Source organism: Scyliorhinus torazame, chromosome 10 (genome assembly GCF_047496885.1).
Source record: "Scyliorhinus torazame isolate Kashiwa2021f chromosome 10, sScyTor2.1, whole genome shotgun sequence".
NCBI lineage: Eukaryota > Metazoa > Chordata > Chondrichthyes > Carcharhiniformes > Scyliorhinidae > Scyliorhinus > Scyliorhinus torazame.
The window spans coordinates 113,246,389-113,268,940 of record NC_092716.1 but is presented as its reverse complement, the minus strand read 5'-3'; the positions used below and the strand labels follow the sequence as shown (position 1 = coordinate 113,268,940).

General features: G+C 50.3%; 1 protein-coding gene across 2 annotated transcripts in view; it reads right to left on the bottom strand.

Annotated features, from left to right (window-relative positions):
- slc38a7 (solute carrier family 38 member 7) overlaps positions 1 to 22,080 on the bottom strand; it is a 42,866-nt gene extending 20,786 nt beyond the window's left edge. The window contains exons 1-8 of one of the 2 annotated variants that reach the window (XM_072518629.1): positions 21,984 to 22,080; positions 18,102 to 18,537; positions 15,259 to 15,457; positions 12,445 to 12,595; positions 10,338 to 10,436; positions 7,747 to 7,804; positions 4,785 to 4,899; positions 442 to 589 (exon numbers count right to left, since the gene is read on the bottom strand). In XM_072518629.1, coding sequence (XP_072374730.1) covers positions 442 to 589; positions 4,785 to 4,899; positions 7,747 to 7,804; positions 10,338 to 10,436; positions 12,445 to 12,595; positions 15,259 to 15,457; positions 18,102 to 18,359 — 1,028 coding nt within the window. In that variant the 5' untranslated portion in view covers positions 18,360 to 18,537; positions 21,984 to 22,080. The remainder of the gene's footprint in view (positions 1 to 441; positions 590 to 4,784; positions 4,900 to 7,746; positions 7,805 to 10,337; positions 10,437 to 12,444; positions 12,596 to 15,258; positions 15,458 to 18,101; positions 18,538 to 21,983) is intronic. The other variant, XM_072518630.1, reaches the window with a different exon arrangement.
- Between the last annotated feature and the right edge of the window lie 472 nt (positions 22,081 to 22,552).

The window sequence follows — 22,552 nt, the reverse complement described above, 5'->3', positions numbered from 1 at the left end:
AAAGGTTGGGGGAGGCTGGGGGGGAAGGAAAATGGGAATTGATGCCACAAGCAGGCCAACCAAGATTTTATCAAATGCAGAGTAGGTTCAAGGGGTCAAAAGACTTCTTTTTGCTTCTCATTCGTATGTTTGTACATAAACAGAAAATAAATCTGGGACTCTTAACTCCAAAACAGCTGTTTAAGCTTTTCAAAATTCAACACTGAAATGGAGAGATTGTTAGGCAGAGACCCAGCTGAGTAAATGGAGTTAAGATACAGATCAGCCATGACCGAATCGAACAGGCTCAAAAGGCTGAATGGTCATCTCTGTTAAGCCCCGATTTGAGTGCCAGTTAATGGTGCTGATACCATGGGCTAATCAAAGACTGAGCATGGCTAACAGCCTTCTGTCTTGTTCCCTGCTCTCCTTCTCACTGTTGGACGCAGACAGAAGCCTTACCTGCCGCAGAAGTGAAGGATTGGGTAGGATGTGAGCACACAAAGGATGATGGCGGCACGGGCAATGGTTACGGCGATATCATTTGAAGGGTAGGACAGCAAGACATCAACATTCACACTGGAACCAAACGTCAGGAAACCGCAGACTCCTGGAGAGAGACATTCCATCAGCAAACAGCAAGCTGTCGTAGCCGCCCGCAGGCCTTTAGGGCAGGTACAGGGAGGCCACGAAGGTCAGATTTAAACATCCTGCACAGATCACTGATACACAGACACTTCAATTAAACATTCAACACCTGACCGGAGGCTAAAGTCCCATTAAACAATCCGATAACAAGAACAGCATAGGGTTAGATACAGAGTAAAGCTCCCACTAAACTGTCCCCATCAAACACTCCCAGGACAGGTACAGCATGAGGTTAGATACAGAGTAAAGCTCCCTGTGCACTATCCCCATCAAACACTCCCAGGACAGGTACAGCCCATTGTTAGATACAGAGTAAAGCTCCCTCTACACTGTCCCCATCAAACACTCACAGGACAGGTACAGCTCAGGGTTAGATACAGAGTAAAGCTCCCTCTACACTGTCCCCATCAAACACTCACAGGACAGGTACAGCACGGGGTTAGATACAGAGTAAAGCTCCCTCTACACTGTCCCCATCAAACACTCACAGGACAGGTACAGCATGGGGTTAGATACAGAGTAAAGCTCCCTCTACACTGTCCCCATCAACACTCCCAGGACAGGTACAGAGTTTGAAAGGGAGAAACATTAAACAGCTAGGATTCTAGATTTAGATCATGGGACCTTCAATTTGAGGAGACAGAGAGTTCACAGCAAAGTGGGCAAATCTGTTTGTGGTTAAAAGGACAGAGGATCAGTGGGAGCTCTTCAAAGATTGAATGTGAACAGAACCTAGCCCTTAAGGGGGCTAGAGCTCCACTTGCCAGAAAAAGGCAGACCTGCACAAGTGAAGAGGTGAGGGACAAAATGAAACTAAAGGAAAAAGCATACAAATCCAGTGCAGAACCTTGCTAATGGGAAAGATACAAGAACAGCAAGGATGACAAAACAGTAAGGTGCAAAAAGAGAGCATGTAGATTGACAACTGATAGTGATGGTGTGATCAATGAAAATCAGGAATTGGCAAATGTGCTGAGTAATTGCTGTGTACTTACAGGAAAACAGTCAGCACACTGGAAATCCCAAGGGAACTGTTATTGAATCTGGGACAGGGACTTAACAAAATTAATGTCAGCAAGATTACAGCGATGAAGAAAGCAATAGAAAGTAGTTTTATAGAACTTGAGAATGACTCTTCTTCCTCCTTTAGGACACCCCTTTACTTCAATCCTGCACCTTTGACCAAGCTTTTGTTTATTTTCCTTAATATCTCCCTTTGTGGCTCACTTGTCAAATTCAGTTTGATAATGTAGAATCATATGGTAACAGGCCCTTTGGCCCACCATGTCTATGCCAACCATCAAACACCAATCTACAGTAATCCCATTTACCAGCACTTGGTTCATAGCCTACTCTGCCGTGGCGATTTCAGTGCTTGTCCAAAAGCTTCTTAAGTGTTGCGAGAGTTCCTGCCTCCAACACCCTCTAAAGCAGCGCGTTCCATATTACTACCACCCTCTGGATGAAAAAATGTTGCCTTGGGTCCCCTCTAAACCAATTACTCCTCACCTTCAACCGATGCCCTCTGGTCTTAGACACCTCTGCCATGGGGAAAAGATTCTTACAATATACCTTATCTATACCCCTCATAATTTTGTTTACCTCAATCTGAACCCCCCTCAGCCTCCTCTGCTCCAGGGAAAACAAACCCAGCCTATCCAGTCTCTTCTCATAGCTGAAACCTTCCATCCCACACAACATCCTAGTGAATCTCCTCTGCACCCCCTCAAGCGTAATCACATTCTTCCAATGGTGTGGCGAGCAGAACTGCACACAATATTCCATCTGTGGCTTAACCAATGTTTTATAAAGTTGTACCAAAACCTCCCTGATCCTATATTCTATGAAACAGAATTGGGATTTTTCTTTTTTAAATTTAAAGTAATCAATTATTATTTTTTTCCAATTAAGGGGCAATTTAGTGTGGCCAATCCACCTACCCTGCACATCTTTGGATTGTGGGGGTGAGACCCATGCAGACACAAAAAGAATGTGCAAACTTCACACGGACAGTGACCCAGGGCCGGGATTGAACCTGGGTCCTCAGCGCCGTGAGGCAGCAGTGCTGGTTGGGATATTTTACGATGTGATGGTGGGTGGGTAGGTAGGAAAGAAGACTTGCTGTTTAAAGTTTCGATCACCACCATGAGAAACCGCAAAGAGCTTTACAACCGCTCAAGACTTTGAAAGACAGCACACCTCTGATGGAGCAGCACTCCCTCAACACTGCACAAGAATGTCAGCCTTGACTGTTGTGCTCAAGTACAAAGAACAAAGAACAGTGCAGCACAGGAACAGGCTCTTCGGCCCTCCAAGCCCATGCCGACCATGCTGCCCGTCCGAACTAAAATCTTCTACACTTCCTGGGTCCGTATCCCTCTATTCCCATCCTATTCATGTATTTGTCAAGATGCCCCTCAAACGTCACTATCGTCCCTGCTTCCACCACCTCCTCCGGCAGCGAGTTCCAGGCACCCACTACCCTCGGTGTAAAAAAACTTGCCTCGTACATCTCCTCTAAACCCTGCCCCTCGCACATTAAACCTCTGCCCCCTAGTAATTGACCCCTCTACCCTGGGAAAAAGTCTCTGACTATCCATTCTGTCTATGCCCCTCATAATTTTGTAGACCTGTATCAGGTCGCCCCTCAACCTCCGTTGTTCCAGTGAGAACAAACCGAGTTTATTCAATCGCTCCTCATAGCTAATGCCCTCCATACCAGGCAACATCCTGGTAAATCTCTTCTGCACCCTCTCTAAAGCCTCCACATCCTTCTGGTAGTGTGGTGACCAGAATTGAACACTATACTCCAAGTGTGGCCTAACTAAGGTTCTATACAGCTGCAACATGACTTGCCAATTCTTATACTCAACGCCCTGGCCAATGAAGGCAAGCATGCCGTATGCCTTTTTGACTACCTTCTCCACCTGTGTTGCCCCTTTCAGTGGCCTGTGGACCTGTACACCTAGATCTCTCTGATTTTCAATACTCTTGAGGGTTCTACCATTCACTGTATATTCCCTACCTGCATTAGACCTTCCAAAATGCATTACCTCACATTTGTCCGGATTAAACTCCATCTGCCATCTCTCCGCCCAAGTCTCCAAACAATCCAAATCCTGCTGTATCCTCTGACAGTCCTCATCGCTATCTGCAATTCCACCAACCTTTGTGACGTCTGCAAACTTACTAATCAGACTAGTTACATTTTCCTCCAAATCATTTATATGTACCACGAACAGCAAAGGTCCCAGCACTGATCCCTGCGGAACACCACTAGTCACAGCCCTCCAATTAGAAAAGCACCCTTCCATTGCTACTCTCTGCCTTCGGTGACCTAGCCAGTTCTGTATCAACCTTGCCAGCTCACCCCTGATCCCATGTGTCTTCACCTTTTGTACCAATCTACCATGAGGGACCTTGTCAAAGGCCTTACTGAAGTCCATATAGACAACATCTACTGCCCTACCTGCATCAATCATCTTTGTGACCTCTTCGAAAAACTCTATCAAGTTAGTGAGACACGACCTCCCCTTCACAAAACCATGCTGCCTCTCACTAATACATCCATTTGCTTCCAAATGGGAGTAGATCCTGTCTCGAAGAATTCTCTCCAGTAATTTCCCTACCAGACGTAAGGCTCACCGGCCTGGTGTTCCCTGGATTATCCTTGCTACCTTTCTTAAACAAAGGAACAACATTGGCTATTCTCCAGTCCTCCAGGACATCACCTGAAGACAGTGAAGATCCAAAGATTTCTGTCAAGGCCTCAGCAATTTCCTCTCTAGCCTCCTTCAGTATTCTGGGGTAGATCCCATCCGGCCCTAGGGACTTATCTACCTTAATATTTTTCAAGTAGCCCAACACCTCGTCTTTTTGGATCTCAATGTGACCCAGACTATCTACACACCCTTCTCCAGATTCAACATCCACCAATTTCTTTGCTTTGGTGAATACTGATGCAAAGTATTCATTTAGTACTTCGCCCATTTCCTCTGGCTCCACACATAGATTCCCTTGCCTATCCTTCAGTGGGCCAACCCGTTCTCTGGCTACCCTCTTGCTTTTTATGTATGTGTAAAAAGTCTCGCATTGGGACTTGGAACTTCTGACAGCCCCACCTCTCTCTCCTGTAGTGGAGGAAGTGTGTGCCATACCTGTGCCTGTGTACACAAACAGACAGATCACCACAGCCGCCGTCACCACCCAACTCCAACGCCGCACCCCCGGCCTCTCCATGCTGCTGAACACGGGAACACTGCTCACGTGGCACTGTAAAAAAAAAAAAACAGGAAAGAAACAGGCATGAGGATGGACGGGCAATTATTTATATATCGGGTGAAAGAACATAGTTATCAGTGTGTCAGACACTCGCCTTCTTGCTAAACCCTGGACTCTGTGACAGACAAGGCTCAATGGCTCCTGGAGTTGCAATAGCGAGATTCTATCACTGGGTGGTGATATTGCTCTTTATATCGTTCAGTCTATTTGACCAGGTCCACCCAAAACAACTCCACTGGCATTTATTCTTTAAATGGATCCACTGTCCTGACTTCAATCATCTGTCCCCGGATCCACTTCATTGGCACCTAGCCTCCATCTGTAAACCCTGAACCAGCTGAGGCCCCTTCTCCAGCCCTGTCACATTGACTGTCATTCAAAACATTTCCCCCCCATCCTCCGAGGGAGCACGGTAGCGCAGTGGTTAGCACTGCTGCCTCACAGCGCCGAGGTTCTGGGTTCGATCCCGGCCCTTGGTGTGGAGTTGCCGCATTCTCCCTGTGTCTGCGTGGATCTCACCCCCATAACCCAAAGATATGCAGAGTAAGTGCATTGGCCACGCGAAAAGTGTCCCTTAACTGGAAAAAATTAATTGGGTGCTCTAATTTTATGAAAAAAACATTTCCCCCGAGTTTGTTGCTAATTATTTTAAATATAGTTATCGACCGTTCTGCCAATTGAAACAGCGTCGCCATCACAACTGGGGTGTCAGTGGCACCGGTCCTGCAGGAGGGGACGGGGCCGATGTTCCGGCCTTCGCCTCTCCTGATTACCCGGATACTACTGAACTGGAGGTTGGCAGCGATGTCGGGGATCACACTTGGTTGGGGGATGTAGCGGGATAAAGTTTGCCCTTAGGGGGTTGAAGGAGGGGTTTGAGGAATTGTTCGTCAGAGGTGATCATATTGAATGGTGGAGCAGACTCGATGGGCCGGATGGTCTCTGCCTGCTCCTGGTTCTTATTTGTGATGCTGTGCACCTCAGCAGGAGGTAAACATGGATCGTTCATTCAACACTTCTGGCTGAAGATGATTGGAGATGCTTCAGCCTCGTCCTCTGCATGGTCTTGCTCGATCTCTCATCATTGAAGATCGGGATGTTCGTGGAGCTTCCTGCTCCGGTTAGCTGATCAATTGTCTACTCCTCACTAAATATGACAGAACTGTTTGGTTTGGGGATCATTTAGCTCTGTCTATTACACACACGTCGTCCTGTGTTGCTCTTTTTTTTCCACCAGGTTGACACCTCATTTTTCTGTGTGCCTGGTGTTGCTCCTGGCATGTCCTTCTCTTCATTGAACCAGGGTTGATCCCCTGGCTTGGTGGTAATGGTAGAGTGGGGGATATGTCAGGCCATGAGGTTACAGATTGTGGTGGAGTACAATTCTGCTGTTGCTGGTGGCCCACAGCACCTCATGGTTGCCTAGCTTTGAGTTTCTAGATATGATTGGAATCCATCATTTTAGCACAGTGATAATGCCACACAACACGATGAACAGTTATCTTCAGTATGAACAGGGGGCTTAATCTCCACAGGCCTGCACAATGGTCACCCCTACCGATACTGTCATGTACAGATGTACAACAGGTGAGAGGAGGCGGTGGTGCCGTGGTATTGTCTCTGGACTAGTAATCCAGAGTCCCAGAGTCATGCTCTGGGGACCTGGGTTTGAATCCCACCTTGGCAGATAATGAAATTCGAATTCAGTTAAAAACAAATCTGGAATTCAAAGTCGAATGATGACCATGAAACCAGTGTCGATTGTCGTAAAAACTCATCTGGTTCACTAATGTCCTTTAGGGAAGGAAATCTGTCGTCCTTACTTGGTCTGGCCTACATGTGACTCCAGATGTACAGCAATGTGGTTGACTCGTAAATGCTCTCAGGGATGGGCAATAAATGCTGGCCCAACGAGCAATGCCCACATCCCATGAATGAATTTTAAAAGGTACACTGTTCAGGATGAGGTTTAGTTTTTTTTTTCAGGGCGACTCACTGGCGCAGTGGTTAGTACTGCTATCTCACAGCGCCGAGGAGCAGGTTCGATCCCAGCCTCAGGTCACTGTCCGTTTGGAGTTTGCACATTCTCCCCATGTATGCGTGGGTCACACCCCCACAAACCAAACATGTGCAGGGTAGGTGAATTGGCCACACTAAATTGCCCCTTAATTAGAAATTTTTTTTAAAAATAGAATGTTTTTCATTCTGGTTGGTTCCTTTGCGACAGCCACAGACCCAGTCTAGCAGCTATGTCCTTTGTGGTGCTACTGAGCCACTCTTGGTGACGAATATTGAAGTCCCCCGCCCAGAGTGCATTCTGTGCCCTTGTCACCCTCAGTGCTTCTTCCAAGTGCTGTTCAACATAGAGGAGCACTGAGGTGGGGGTGGCAGGGGGTAGGTGGTAATCAGCAGGAGGTTTCCTTATCTGTGTACACAGTCTAGTCGAATAGGTGAATTCAGACAGATAAGTGATAGCAGGACTACATGGGAATACACTGAAGCTAGACTGAGTGTTAGGAAGCCATTGTCCACTCACCCCCAAATGATCTGGTAACAAAGCAACAAGACACGTGACGTCTGCAGAATTGCTCCCGACCTTTAAAAGGGAAGCGGACAAGTGCCTGAGACACGAGGACATCTCCAGTTTTGTCGAGTAAATTTCCAGCGAGTTGAGATTGTGATGTGGGCTACCACAGTCTGCTGGTGCTCAATTGCCTTCGGGAGTGGGAGAGAAGTTTCCAGAAATTTTTCCTGAATTGCCCACATTTGACCGTAAGCTGTGGCAAATGAGGGACCAAGCAACAGAGAACCACAGAGGTCAGGGAAAAATATGAATACCTGAAAGCCGAAACAGATGGTTGGAATGGCATTGAACACGGCCATCCAGGAGTAAGGGCTGAGGAGAGAGGAAGAAAAAAAAAGTTAATGCCATCGGCAACTCTGCAAACCATTACACTCACTCCCCACCCCTCAAACTGCACAATTCAACTCGGTTCCCTCTCTCATTATACGGTCACTGCCCGAACCTGACAACCCTTTGGGGTGATACTGCCCTTAGTGACCACCACAAGCTGGGCTCCCATTCTCCAGTGTAATCGCCCTCCTTCCCAATAATCTGCTCTGTAGATTTCTACCAGTCTCGCTTGTCACTCAATTACTCATTTTCTTTTCTTTCCCAGAATGAAGGTGTCACTGCTAACCCAGTGTTTATTATCCAAACCTAATTCCGCTTGACTGGTTTAAATTGATGATTCATCACCAGCCCCTTGAAGAGTATTTCCCTATTCACCGTCTAAATCTTTCACCAACCTCAAGCCTTTCCTTCAAATATTCCTCAGATTACATTTGCAAAAAGCTCCATTGGCTGTATTAGAGCAGAGGGACAGTGGGAAGTTGGGAAAGGTATGATATTCCCCCTCCCCACATCAGGACAAGTTCACATTGAAACCTGGATCGGTGCAGGCTTAGAGGGCCGAAGGGCCTGTTCCTGTGCTGTAATTTTTCTTTGTTCTTTGTTCTCCCATGATGGGAAGGGAATGCTGCACTGCAATGAGATATTATAATCCCAGGTGCAACAGTGAGAGGAAAATGGTCCAGTTAACACAACTACTGAGCCAACCAATCTAACTCGTCCTGAGGGTGCTGGGTCGGGACTCGAATTAGGAAATGTCTGCAATGGACACCAAAAATTTCCTGTACAGGACACACCTGGGGGGGGGGGGGGGGGAAGAGATTCTTCCAGGGACAGGTGGGGTGCACCCATGGGTCAGGGAGGGTGAATGCACTCAGAGAGCATGGCTTGGAGAAAGAGACGCACCCAGAAAGGGGTCACTCAGCGGGGGAAGGGTTGCCACCCGGGGGGGCGGGAGGAGCCGTCCGGTGGGGGGGGGGGGGGAGAAGAGCCGTCCGGGAAGGGGGGGGGGGGGAAGAGCCGTCCGGGAAAGGGGGGGGGGGGGGGGAGAAGAGCCATCCGGGGGGGGGGGGAGAAGTGCCGTCCGGGGGGGGGGGGGGGGAGAGAAGAGCCGTCCAGGGGGGGGGGCGCGGGGTGTCACCCGAGGGGGCGCGGGGAGTCACCCGGGGGGGGGGGCGCGCGGGGAGTCACCGGGGGGGGGCGCGGGGAGTCACCCGGGGGGGGCGCGGGGAGTCACCCGGGGGGTGCGTGGGGAGTCACCCGGGGGGGGGGGGGCGCGGGGAGTCACCCGGGGGGGGCGCGGGGAGTCACCCGGGGGGTGCGCGGGGAGTCACCCGGGGGGGGGCGCGGGGAGTCACCCGGGGGGAGCGCGGGGAGTCACCCGGGGGGGGGGCGCGGGGAGTCACCCGGGGGGGGGCGCGGGGAGTCACCCGGGGGGGGCGCGGGGAGTCACCCGGGGGTGGCGCGGGGAGTCACCCGGGGGGGGCGGCGCGGGGAGTCACCCGGGGGGGGGGCGCGGGGAGTCACCCGGGGGGGCGTGCGGGGAGTCACCCGGGGGGGCGTGCGGGGAGTCACCCGGGAGGGGGGGGGGGCGCGGGGAGTCACCCGGGGGGGGGGGGCGCGGGGAGTCACCCGGGGGGGGCGCGCGGGGAGTCACCCGGGGGGGGGCGCGCGGGGAGTCACCCGGGGGGGGGGGGCGCGGGGAGTCACCCGGGGGGGGGGGGCGCGGGGAGTCACCCAGGGGGGAGGCGCGGGGAGTCACCCAGGGGGGAGGCGCGGGGAGTCACCCGGGAGGGAGTCACCCAGCGGGGGCGCGGGGAGTCACCCAGCGGGGGCGCGGGGAGTCACCCAGCGGGGGCGCGGGGAGTCACCCAGCGGGGGCGCGGGGAGTCACCCAGAGGGGGCGCGGGGAGTCACCCAGCAGGGGCGCGGGGAGTCACCCAGCGGGGGCGCGGGGAGTCACCCAGTGGGGGCGCGGGGAGTCACCCAGCGGGGACGCGGGGAGTCACCCAGCGGGGGCGCGGGGAGTCCCCCAGCGGGGGCGCGGGGAGTCCCCCAGCGGGGGCGCGAGGAGTCACCCAGCGGGGGCGCGGGGAGTCACCCAGCGGTGGCGCGGGGAGTCACCCGCGTGGGTGCGGGGGGTCACCCGGGGGGGCGCGGGGGGGGGTCACCCAGGGAGGGTGCGGGGGGTCACCTCGGGGAGGCGCGTGGGTCACCCCGGGGGGTGCGGTGGGTCACCCGGGGGGGCGCAGGGGGTCACCCAGGGGGGCGCAGGGGATCACCCGGGGGGGGCGCAGGGTGTCACCCAGGGGGGGGTGCGGGGGTTCACCCAGATGGTGTGGGCAAAGGGCCGCAGCAATCATTCCTTTGAGCAGCAGCCCCATGAGTGCTGGTGACCTCGGCACCATTGAAATCGTGCCCCGAGCCAAAATAAATCCATGAGCACGCAAGAGTGGAAGAGTCTTCCTCATTAAATTAGCATCGGTGACAAGATGGGCACTGAACAGCCAGCACTTACCGGGTTGGGATTTCTCCGACAATGATACCTTGATCTGGCCAGATGTACCTAATGATAACTATGATGGTCACGTACCAAGTCCCCAGCACACTCAGGGTACTAGAGACAGAGAGAGAAGATAATCAAAACAGATTCAAAATTAACTTTGAGCATCCTCCTGTAGATCTGCCTTAAATATAAAGCTCCAATAGAAATCTTTGCTTTGAAGTATTTAGGCATCTCGGTCGCATAGTGGTTAGCACTGTTGCTTCACAGCTCCAGGGTCCCAGGTTCGATTCACGCTTGGGCCATTGTCTGTGCGGTGTCTGCACGTTCTCCCCGTGTCTGCGTCGGTTTCCTCCGGCTGCTCCGGTTTCCTCCCACAAGTGGCGAAAGACATGCTGTTAGGTGAATTGAACATTCTGAATTCTCCCTCAGTGGACCCGAACTAGCACCGTAATATGGTGACTAGGGGCTTTTCACAGTAACCTCATTGCAGTGTTGATGTTAGTCTACTTGTGACAATAAAGATTATTATATGATATTCAACATCCCTTTAGAAACTTGTTGGGCTGCTACTGGAAAGGATGAGTTCACAAGAGTGGTCCCCTTCTTATTTCAGATACCTCAGACTTGACAATTCTCACAAATTCATCGCATGGTGCACAGTGGTTAGCACTGATGCCTACAGCACTGAGGACCCGGACTCAATCCCGGCCATGGGACACTGTCCGTGTGGAGTTTGCACATTCTTCCCCTGTGTGCGTGGGTTTCGCCCCCACAACCCAAAGATGTGCAGGGTAGGTGGATTGGCCTCGCTAAATTGCCCCTTAATATGAAAAAAAAAAAGAATTGGACACTCTAAATTTAGTTTAAAGGACAAATTCATCGCAACAATTGCGATTTTTGAACCTTGTTCATGATCTCACGCTTCAAATCTCGCAATTTCAATCTTTGCTAAACACGCATGCAGTCGCAAAGCAGGCATAGGCTTTTCCCAAGGTCCACAGGAGCAGCAGTTGTGGCAGTTCTGGGAAGAGGGACCAGACTGGGATGTGTATGGATGGCAACGATCATCATTTCAAAGTCGTCAGTTGGTTGTGGCAAACCGTGGTTTGGAGCAATTTCCCAGATTATCGGGGGGGAAAAAAGACAGAAAAACATGTGGAAGAAGAAAATCTAAGTTCACTTTGCAGAAACTAACTGGAGTTAGTGTTAGACCCGTACAAGGAGCTGGCAAGATCTGCTCCTGAAGTAACAGGTGGACAAGAGCCTTGCCAGACACAGCAGACACCTGGAAGACATTGGGCAAGTGAGGGTAGAGATTTGACGGTAGTTGAGAGGATTGATGTTGGGCGATACTAGATTTTAAAGGGGAACAGCGCCTAACCGCATGGGCAGGAAAGGCAGTTCATGGGAAGGAGGATGGGCAGAGAGGAATGGAGATCAAAGTGAGTCTTGACGAAATGAGCTTTGAAAAGGCTGGCGGGAGATGAAGGAGGTAAAAATCACAAGATGGAGTACGGGATGGGGGTAGCAACGAGGAGCAGGGAATGGCCAACGTCAAAGAGGCAGCCACACCAAAGGCCTCAACCGCTCGAGATGAAGAAATCAATGATCCCCTTGGACTTGTTAAAGACAAGGGTACAAAGGGGAATTAAAGCAGACAATTTGGCAAGGTAACTGATGGTGGGAAAATGGGAGCTAAAAGGAGGTAGGAGGCAAAAATTGTGGAGAGCAGCCAGGGGATGACTTTGGAATCTAGGGTCAGAGAGGATGAGTAAAAAGTGGGTAGAGTGAGAAATGGCGAGTACCCCTCAGAATAAACGCCCAAATAGGAGTTGGTGATGAGAGTCTCTCTGATTGGGCTGTCTGGCAAAGAGGCTTCTGAAAGGCAAGTCTGGGGTTGTGAGAATTTTTTCCTCACACAACGTGGGGATTAGGTTCGGTTAGCAGGGACAAAAATCCCACATTATTATTGAAAAACGAGACAATGTGAATTGTACAAATTTCCTATCTTTTTGCAACTATCCCTCAAACCCACATGCCCTGGCGTGAGCTGAGGATTCAACAATGGAGTCCGACAGCACGGTTTCACCCAATAGATCAAGCTGGTGGAAACACTTACCTGGCATATTTCTGGAATCCAATCTCTTTGGGGATGGAGAGGGGCAGGATGACCAGAATAGAGGTGACTGAGATGGTGAACTTGCGGTCACTATACCAGTGGCCTTTGACTGAAGTATCTCCCTCGGGTGTGTGCATGAATGCCCCAATTACTGCAAAACAAAGAAAAGCAGTCAGGGCCTTCTCTATATAGAATATTTCCCTTCCAATTGACAGGGTTCTCGACAGCAATTTAGATTTAGAGGACAGCAAGTGAAGCAGGGGCGCAGAGAGAGTCTCTCCTGTCGTACAAAGCAAGTTACTCACCAATGTCCAGGCTCATTTTTATTTTGCCTCTAAAAACCTTGCATTCAAACTGCCAACACCAACTGACAAACAACGTGATTATTGTAATGCCTTTATCAGCCTTTGGCAACCTGACATATTGCACAATGCGGCTTAATTATACAGTGCAGGGCTGGTGGATCGATAACAGCTCAACGGTGGGCACAAATTGATAATCATGTTTGGTTTTACAGAAAACACTGGAAATAGTCAGCAACAGAGAGAGAGAGAGAAAAAGAAAGAGAAAGCATCTGCAGTATTTTGCTTTTGTTCTGAATTTCACAATGGATCAGTCACATTGCCGATTGATTCATGTAAAACCAGGCAGCACACTTCAGGCCTTCAAGAAACCATTCCAATCCTGCTTTAATTTTCTACATTGCATGATACTCCACTTCAGCACAAACAATATGCGTGAAAGGGTGGCACAGTGGTTAGCATTGCTGCCTCACAGCTCCAGGGACCCGGGTTTGATTCCAGCTCGGGTGACTGTGTGGAGTTTACACTTTCTCCCCGTGTCTGTGTGGGTTTCCTCCGGGTGCTCCGGTTTCCTCCCACAGTCCAAAGATGTGCACGTTAGGTGGATTGGCAATACTAAACTGCCCCTTTCTGTCCAAAAAAAGGATGTGTAGGATTAAGGGATTTTTGGGAAAGGGCGGGGGAGTGAGTTTGGGTTGAGTACTCTTTCAGAGGGTCGGTGCAGACTTGATGGGCCGAATGGTCTCCTTCTGCACTGTAGAGATTCTATGAAATTACAGTAATTATGAATGCATTAAGTCAGAAGAGCGCCGTCAGCAATCCAGCCTGTTCGGTACAGTTGAACACATGAACAGATTACATTAGCATGCAACTGGAGGATCGCATTTACCATTTATCAGTGAATAACATTTCCTCAAACATCTATATTTGTCCGTGGCAAGAGATGCATCTTGACTATTCGATGCTTGGGTTACAATTCATACCCCTAGCCTCTCTTTATTGATGACTCTTTTTTTTTAAGTCTTGCTGGGAATTGGGATTAGAAAGTTGGCTGAATGACCTCTTGGCCTCTTTCTGTGCCATACATTTTCTATGGTTCTGTGGATGTGGGTATCACCGGCAAGGCCAAAATTTGTTACCCATCTCTAACAGCCCTTGAACCGAGCCTCTTGGCTGGGCCATTTCATAGGGCAACCACAGTGCAGTGGGTCTGGAGGCACATGTAGGCTAGACCGGGTACGGGCAGCAGATTTCCTTCCCTAAAAGACATCAGTGAACCAGATAGGCTTCTACGGCAATCGGCAGATTGACTTAACTAATCAATAAACTCAGTCGAAGGAGAATTGTGCAATCCTGATGTCTGCTATGAACATTCCAGTGGGCTGCTCTAGAGGCCAACTGGGCCGATGGGAGAGGCCAGCCTAACCTGCAAAGTGACTGGCACCTCCTGGCAGGCACACGGATATTACATCGGGGAGGGCAAGTTCCAGAACGGGAGTCTGTGGGATTGTCAAGGAGGGGGGGCTGGCGGTGCCGAGGATCCAGGTTCGAATCCCGGCCCTGGGTCACTGTCCGTGTGAAGTTTGCACATTCGCCCCATGTCTACGTGGAGCAGGTACAGAGCAGTGGCAGCAGGCTGGGTTGAGGGGTACGCACCGTGACATCAAGTGAGCTGGGCCAGTAGCTGGACGCCGCAAGAACATGATCAGCAATGGAGCCGTTGGTGCCAAAAAAGGTTCTGATAACCCCCCCACCACACACACACACACACACACACACACACACACACACACACACACACACACGTGGACCGAACTCCTGCTCTTCCTGGCTGTCCAACAACGGTGACAGCCATTGCTCAAGAATCCAGATCAGAACTGCACCCTCCCCACCCCCAACATTCCCAGGGTGTGAGTGGGTTTTCTTTTTTGCTGACAGTAAATTGAACCCCAGGGACGCGGTAAAGATGAAGGGCATCAGCCGAGTTGAAAACCCGGAAAACTGTTGGGACACCAGTTAGTGAGAGACGAGGAGTGGCCCAGCCGAACTGCATGGTCTGGTTCCCCCAGTTGTGATAGAGTGAATAAGGAGTAATTGTTCACCATGAGAGGAGAGTCAGTAACTGGGCGGACACGGAGCTAAAGTCACTAGCAAAAGGACCAGGGTGAAAGGAGAGCGGATGAATATTTTGAAAAGTAAATGTCAGCACTTGGGGGAAGGAGCAGGACAGTGGGTGTAATTGGATAGCTTTTTTCAAAATCCAGCAGACAGGTGGACCAAGTGTCCTACTTTACTGCACAATTTGATGACTGTCTACTGTGGGCCTGTTGGGGGACTGGGCTGAGGCTGTGAACTCGTATCACATACTACCCCCCACGGCTGGATCAGACTTTCACCCAATGGCCCAGACCCCGCCCCATCTCTCAAACTGCCGTCTGCCCGCTGCCCACAATTACAACCCCCCCCCCCCCCCCAAGCTGAGGGACTAACGCGCCGCTCCGCGCTCACTCACTCATGTCCAGCTGATCTCCGATGATGATTAAGAATGCGATGCAGGTACCAAAGGTGTAAACAGCGATGAGGACGTCGCAGATTGTGCCAACCACTTGCCCGCAGGCTGCCCGCACCACCTCCTGGTAAGTGGCCTTGTTGCTGACCTGCGAGCAGTATGCCAGAATCACCAGCCCAGCAATGATGAACAACACTAAACACTGCAAGAAATCAAACACAGGGCTTACTTCACCCAAAGGTGAAATCACCCGGAGTAAAACTCCAGCGACAGCTTTGGAAAATATGGGGTTGGGTACAATATAAGAGTCACAAAGTACTGGATGGTTAGTAAGCAGATGACACAGAATTAAGTCAGTTGGCAAAACTCCAGGGGGCAGGGGAAGGGAACTGAAAAGAAAGACGCAGCACCAACTCCTCAACGGTTTCACTTCTCACCATCTCAGTAAGCTCGTCACATGCTCCAGTGCTACGTCACTTTGAGAACTCTGCATTCTCCCAACTCATTTCTATCCCCAACTTCCTTCCTTCCACCATCGTCAGCCTGCCACTCATTGCTGGAATTCTCCCCGCCCCCCCCCCCCCTCAAAAATCTCTCACGCTCTGAGACATTCATTAAACTTTTTTGAGCAGACCGATGGCTCCTACCTGTCTTGTTGCTCAATATCACTGATTTTATTCATTTACGGGTTGCGGGCGTTGCTGGCTCGGCCAGTATTTGTTGCCCATCCCCAATTGCCCTCGAGCAGGTGGTGGTGAGCTGCCATCTTGAACCTGCTACAGTCCCTGAGGTGTAGGTACACCCACAGCGCTGTTAGGGAGGGAGTTACAGGATTTTGACCCAGCGACAGTGAAGGAACAGTTTGGTCTCATATTTAAGCAAGGATAAAAGTTCACTAGATTGGACCCTGGGATGAGAGGGTTGCCCTCTGATTTTTTTTAAATTATTTTTTTAAAGTTAGAGTACCCAATTATTTTCTTTTCCTATTAAGGGGAAATTTAGTGTGGCCAATCCACCTAACCTGCACATCTTTGGGTTGTGGGGGTGAAACCCACACAGACACGGGCGAATGTGCAAAATCCACACGGACCCAGGGCCGGGTTTCAAACCCGGGTCCTCAGCGCGCAGTCACAGTGCTAACCACTGCGCCACATGCAGCCCTAGGGTTGTCCTCTGATGAGAGGCTGAGTAAATTGCATCAATATTCTCTGGAGGTTAGAAGAATTAGAGATGGTTTACTGGAAACATTCAGGATTCTGAAGGAGATTGACAAGGTAGACAGGTTGTTTCCTCTGGTCGGGGGATATAAAACACGTGAGGGTGGGGGTACAGTCACAGGGGAAGGGGCCAGTCATTGAGGACTGAGATGAGGAGAAATTTCTTCCCTCAAAGGGTTGTGAGTCTTTGGGGTTCTTTACCCCTGAGGGTTGTGGGTGCTCCATCATTGAATATATTTCAGGCGGCGCTAAACAGATTTTTGGCTTCTCGGGGGATCATGGGATATGGGGAGCGAGAAGGAAAATGGAGTTGAAACCCAAGATCAGGTCTGTTCATATGCCAAGTTCTATGGGCCGAATGGTGCACATAGAACATACAGTGCAGAAGGAGGCCATTCGGCCCATTGAGTCGGCACCGACCCACTTAAACCCTCACTTCCACCCCATCCCCGTAACCCAATAACCCCTCCTAACTTTTTTTTTGGTCACTAAAGGTAATTTATCATGGCCAATCCACCTAACCTGCACATCTTTTGGACTGTGGGAGGAAACCGGAGCACCCGGAGGAAACTCACGCACACACGGGGAGAACGTGCAGACTCCGCACAGACAGTGACCCAGCGGGGAATCAGACTCGGGACCCTGGAGCTGTGAAGCCACAGTGCTAACCACTGTGCTGCCGTGCTGCCCATGGCAGCAGAACGGTCTACTCCTGTTCCTACATATTACGTTCTTATGGTACAGTGCTAATAATTTCAAGCCACAACAAAATTCTTGTGAAAGACTTAGGGACATTCTGCTGGTTTAAAGGTGCCATATAAACACCTCTACCTGCCGAGCAGTAAACTCTAGTGGGGGCTGTTGATGTGTCTCTTGCCTTCAGCAACGAGGACATGTTCCACATGCCATTCTCTCTTGTGGACGCTGGCTGACCTGCTGTTCATACTGGAAGATTTGCACTAACCGTGTTTACCAAAAGTGAGGAGCCAGCAGGAACAGATCTGGCTCTTTGACAACAGTCTCTGGCTTGCACACCTGCCACAGAAAGGCACCCAGACTCGCCGGCCGCAAGCATCCCACTGGAGGTCAACTCAGAATTCCGATCAGGAATTCCAGTCTCCTCCAACTGGGACTGTCTGGAGAGAGATTCGAATGTTGGACTTGCAGAAACAAGGATTCCGGTCTGAAGCTGGAACAAGGTCCTAACAATGACAGACCAGTCACTGGGGGTGATAGGGATAATATAAGATGTCAGCATTCACCCCATATGAAACACTTGTGGTTCTCTCATTGTTGTGCAAAGGCCAGAATTCCGCGGTAAGAATTGGGATTGGGGAATGTGCTGAGAGTGAAGCAGAAACCAGGTGTTCTCCTTCAAGGATCCATTCAAGCGTCTTCAGATTTACATTCTGACCATTGTCCCGTGCTCCTGTTTAGCAGCACATGGGCAAAGAAGGCACCAGGGCAGACTGACATCTCACACCCTGCCATTTCTGGCATTCTCTGCGGAGTCACTCATTCACTCTCAGACTCTTGTCCACAGCACAGACCCGACTGGGAAAGACACAAAATGAGGGCGCCAAGACCAAACTCCGCGGAGATCGAGCGGCCAGACGTTATCCAGCTCACCAGCAGCAGGATGATTCCGGACACCACTCCACCAGCCACGAAGAAGGCATAGGGAAAGTTGAGCAGCCCTGCGCCGAGTGCGGCGTTTACCACGATGAATACAGCCCCAGAGGCCGACGTGCTGCCTTCCTGCTTCCTGTTGCCCCTCGGCCGCTCGGTGGTCAATGGGTTCTGCAGGAGACTGGCCTTTTCCCCGGTCTCCTCAGTCCAGCTCCAATCCCGCCGGTCATTGTTCACTGTGACTTCGCAGAAGGCCATCCACACACACTGTCCGCAGCTTCGACCAAACAGGAGAAGCCACAACCTGAGCTCTTAGTCAGCCACCCTGCAAGGCAAAGCTGCCAACAGCTTAAACTATGACAGGCTCCAAACCTTCGAAGCATCCATGGAGAAGTGAAAAGCACAGACTTCCTCTTCACTTATTCAGCCTCAGCATCTAAAATAAAATAGGAGACAGAAAACAAAGAACATGATGCCAGGTTAATCGCCCACCCTATTTAGAAACCACTAAAACAACTCTTTCAACAGCTTACATTAACACTGCAATGAAGTTACTGTAAAGAGCCCCTAGTCGCCACATTCCGGCACCCATTCCGGCACACAGAGGGAAAATTCAGAATGTCCAAATTGCCAAACAGCACGTCTTTCGGGACTTTCCCGTACCAGCCTCCCCGAACAGGCGCCGGAATGTGGCGACTAGGGGCTTTTCACAGTGACTTCATTTGAAGCCTACTTGTGACAATAAGCGATTTTCATTTTTCATTTCACTTGTGGGAGGAAACCCACGCAGACACTGGGAGAACGTGCAGACTCTACACGGCGGCCCAGGCCGGGAGTCGGGCCTGGGACCCTGGAGCTGTGAAGCGGCGGTGCTACCCACTGTGCGACTGTGCTGCCCCGGTCAGCTCTTTTGTCCATGTTTGAACCATGCAAGTCATCTCCTGTGCTCTGTCCTGTTCCCACTGAACTGTTGGATCACCCAAATTTCCTGGCTAAGTTTGTAAACTGTTCTCTCAAGTTGTTGTCATCTTTAAACCTGCTGTTATCATTGCTCTTTCTTCCCCACCCACAAACAAACCATGATCCATCCATCTTTACAAGCTAATGTCCCATCACCAACCTCCCTTTTCTCTCCCAAGCCCATGAGTGTGTTGTCGCCTGACGAATCTGTTCCCACCTTTCTTGGAACTCATGTCTGAACCCTGCAATCAAGCTTCTGCCCCAGCTAAAGTCCAAAAATGCTCTTATCAAACTTTCAAATGAAACTTGCCGGCAGACTTTGACACAGTTGACCAGCATCCTCCTCCGACATGTCTTTACTATTGTCTGGTTGGTTAGGCTGCTCTCATGTGGTTCCATTTGTCTTGTACTAATCCTAGCCAGAGAATAATTTGCAGTAGCTCCTCTTCCTGCTCCTGCACTGCTATCCCTGTCCCCGAGGATGTACCTTCAGCCCCCTTCTGATTCTCACCTACATACTTCCCCTTAGTGACATCTTCTGAGATCAGTGTTAGTTTTCACATGTATGTAGATGACGCCCAGCTCTCCTTCACCACCACTTCTCTCTACTTCATTCTTGCTAAATGATCAAGCTGCTTAGTTAAAACCAATACTGGGTGAGCAGGAATTTCCTCCAATTAAATATTGGGAAGACTGAAGCCATTGTTTTCGGACCATGCACCAAAGCCTGCTCCCAGCTACTGGCTGTATCCCTCTCCCTGGAGATGGTATGAGATTAAGCCAGTCTGTTCATAACCTTGGTGCCACATTTGGGTTTGATTTATTGTCGTGTACTGAGGTACAGTGAAAAGTATTGTTCTGTGTACAGTCCAGACAGATCATTCCATACATGAATTTTAAAAAATAGGACATACATAAATACAAAATGTAAATATATTGACACAGGCATTGGATGAAGCATATCGAGTGTAGTACTATTCAATAGAGAAGATATGTGAAGAGACTAGATCAGTCCATAAGAGTCATTCAGGAGTCTGGCAACAGTTAGTGCGTGTTCTCAGACTTTTGTATCTCCTGCCCGATGGGATAAGTTGGAAGAGTGAATAACCTGGGTGGGTGGGGGCAAGCAGGAGGTGTAGACAGAGTCAATGGCTGAGAGGCGGGTTCATGTGATGGACTGGACTGTGTTTGCGACTCTGTAGTTTCTTGCCGTCTTGGGCAGAGCAGTTGCCATACCAGGCTTTGCTGCAGCCAAATAAGATGTTTCTATGGTGCATCTGTAAAACATAGATGAGTCGATGTGGACATGCAGAATTCCCTTAGTTTCCTGAGGACATATAGGCGCTGTTGTGTTTTCTTTGTCGTAGTGTCGACTTGGGTGGACCAGGGTAGATTCACCTAGGAATCTGAAGCGGTCAACTATCTCCATCGCGACACTTAATCCTGTGGTGAACTTGCACTTCATATTTGTGCCATCGCTATGATTGTCTATACATCTCTGCTAGTGTTTTGGCTTGCAGCAAGATATTCCCCACTCGCCCCTGTGCTTGCTTAACCTGCATTGCCCCAGGTGAAGCAATATTTTGCTTCAGCATGGTGGCATAGTGGTTAGCACAGTTGCTTAGCAGCTCCGGGGTCCTGGCTTGGGTCACTGTCTGTGTGGAGTCTGCACATTCTCCCAGTGTCTGTGTGGGTTTCCTCTGGGTGCTCCAGTTTCCTCCCACAGTTCAACGATGTGTGGGTTAGGTGGATTGGCCATGTTGAATTGCTCTTCAGTGTCCAAAAAGGTTAAGTGGGGGTTACTAGGTTACGGGGATAGGGTAGAGATTTGGGCTTAGGTAGGGTGCTTTTTCCAAGGGCCGGTGCAGACTCGATGGGCTGAATGGTCTCCTTCTGCACTTAGATTCTATGAACAGTATCACCTTGGCTCAGTGGGCGACACTGTCACCTCCGAGTCTGAACAGCATCAGTTCAAGTCCCATTCCTGAGACGTGAGCACATAATCCAGGCTTCCACTCCAGTGCAGTGATTGGGGGGGGGGGGGGGGGGTGCAGTCCTGTCAGAGGGGTGTGGGTAGCTGTCAGGGGCGGGGTGCAACACTATCAGAGGGGGGAGTGCAGGTGTCTGAACAAGACATAAATTGGAGGCCTAGTAAAAGATTTTGCACTCCTCTTTGGAAGAAAACAGGATAGTTAGCCCTCCAGTGAACTGGTCAATACTTATCCCTCAACGAAAGCAGGTAACCATTTGTACAATTTTGCTGATGCACATAGCTGCAGATTCCTTAAATTCAAGTGACTTTAAAACTATTTAATTGATTATGAAGACTTTAACACACTGAAAGTTGCTACGGAGTACAAGTTTTCTTGTACCTCTTACGTGCCACCCGAAGCATTTGAGCAAACACGTGATTCCTATCTCGACAGTTTGCGCAATGTGAACTGGTCACTAGCACATGATCACTGCAACTTTAAACAGTTTCATTCCCCAGGCCACTCAGATTCCCAAATTACAATCACTAACTTTACAACTGATATCAAAATCTACCTCGCAGGAAAATGAATCATTTTACAAAGATGAGAGGGTGGGTTGCCTTATGAGGAAATGTTGGGCAGGAAAGCGACTTGACTGAAGCATAGAAGATGCTGAGGGGTGTTGACAGGGTGGGTGTGGAGAGGATGCTTCCTCTTGTGGGAGAATCTAGACCGAGGGTCAACACTCATTTAAGACGGAGTTGAGATTTTTCTTCCTCCTATTCTGAGTCTGGAAATCTCTTCCTGAAAGCAGAATCTTGGACTATTTTAGGGCAGAGTGGCTGGATTGTGGAGTATGAAGCATCATCCCAGAGGGAGACACATCCCCACCGCGGGGGGGCCCAACTCCAGGGAGGGACCCATCCCCCAACACCGTTACCCCAATTACCTGAGGAGGTTGCGGGGTCGTTCCGGGTACATGCACACCAGCCCGACTCTCGCAGCTCTGACTCTGACTGGGATCTGTCACATGATCGCGCGGGGGGGGGGGGGGGTGACTCTTCCACGTGACTGGAGCTGCCGCGGGGGGCGCCGGGGGAATCCAGCAGGGCGTGCCGGGAACTGTAGTCCCGCCAGTCCCGTTGTTGGGGTGGCGCATGCGTGACGTGCCTCTGCCGCCCTCTGGCGGCCGGGAGGAGTCCATGCAGGAACCGGGAGCCAGTCGTGAAGCAGTCACATTTTCGTTTCCAATATCTGTCCATCCCATTCTCTTTGAAAAGCTGATTTATACTGCAGAGCACTGAAAGCCCTTTGGAAGAAGTATACATTGGAAAATTTGCAGATTGGCCGGTTCGATGACAAATAAACTTTCACATAGATAAAAGTGAGGTGTTGCTGAATGAAAACATCTCATAGTAATAAACATATCTATTCGGTCTCTCCTTTACTTAATTTGTTCGAATTAGAAAAGCTCCAGTTTCAGTCACATCTCCTAACTGAAGGTCGTTAGCCATGCAA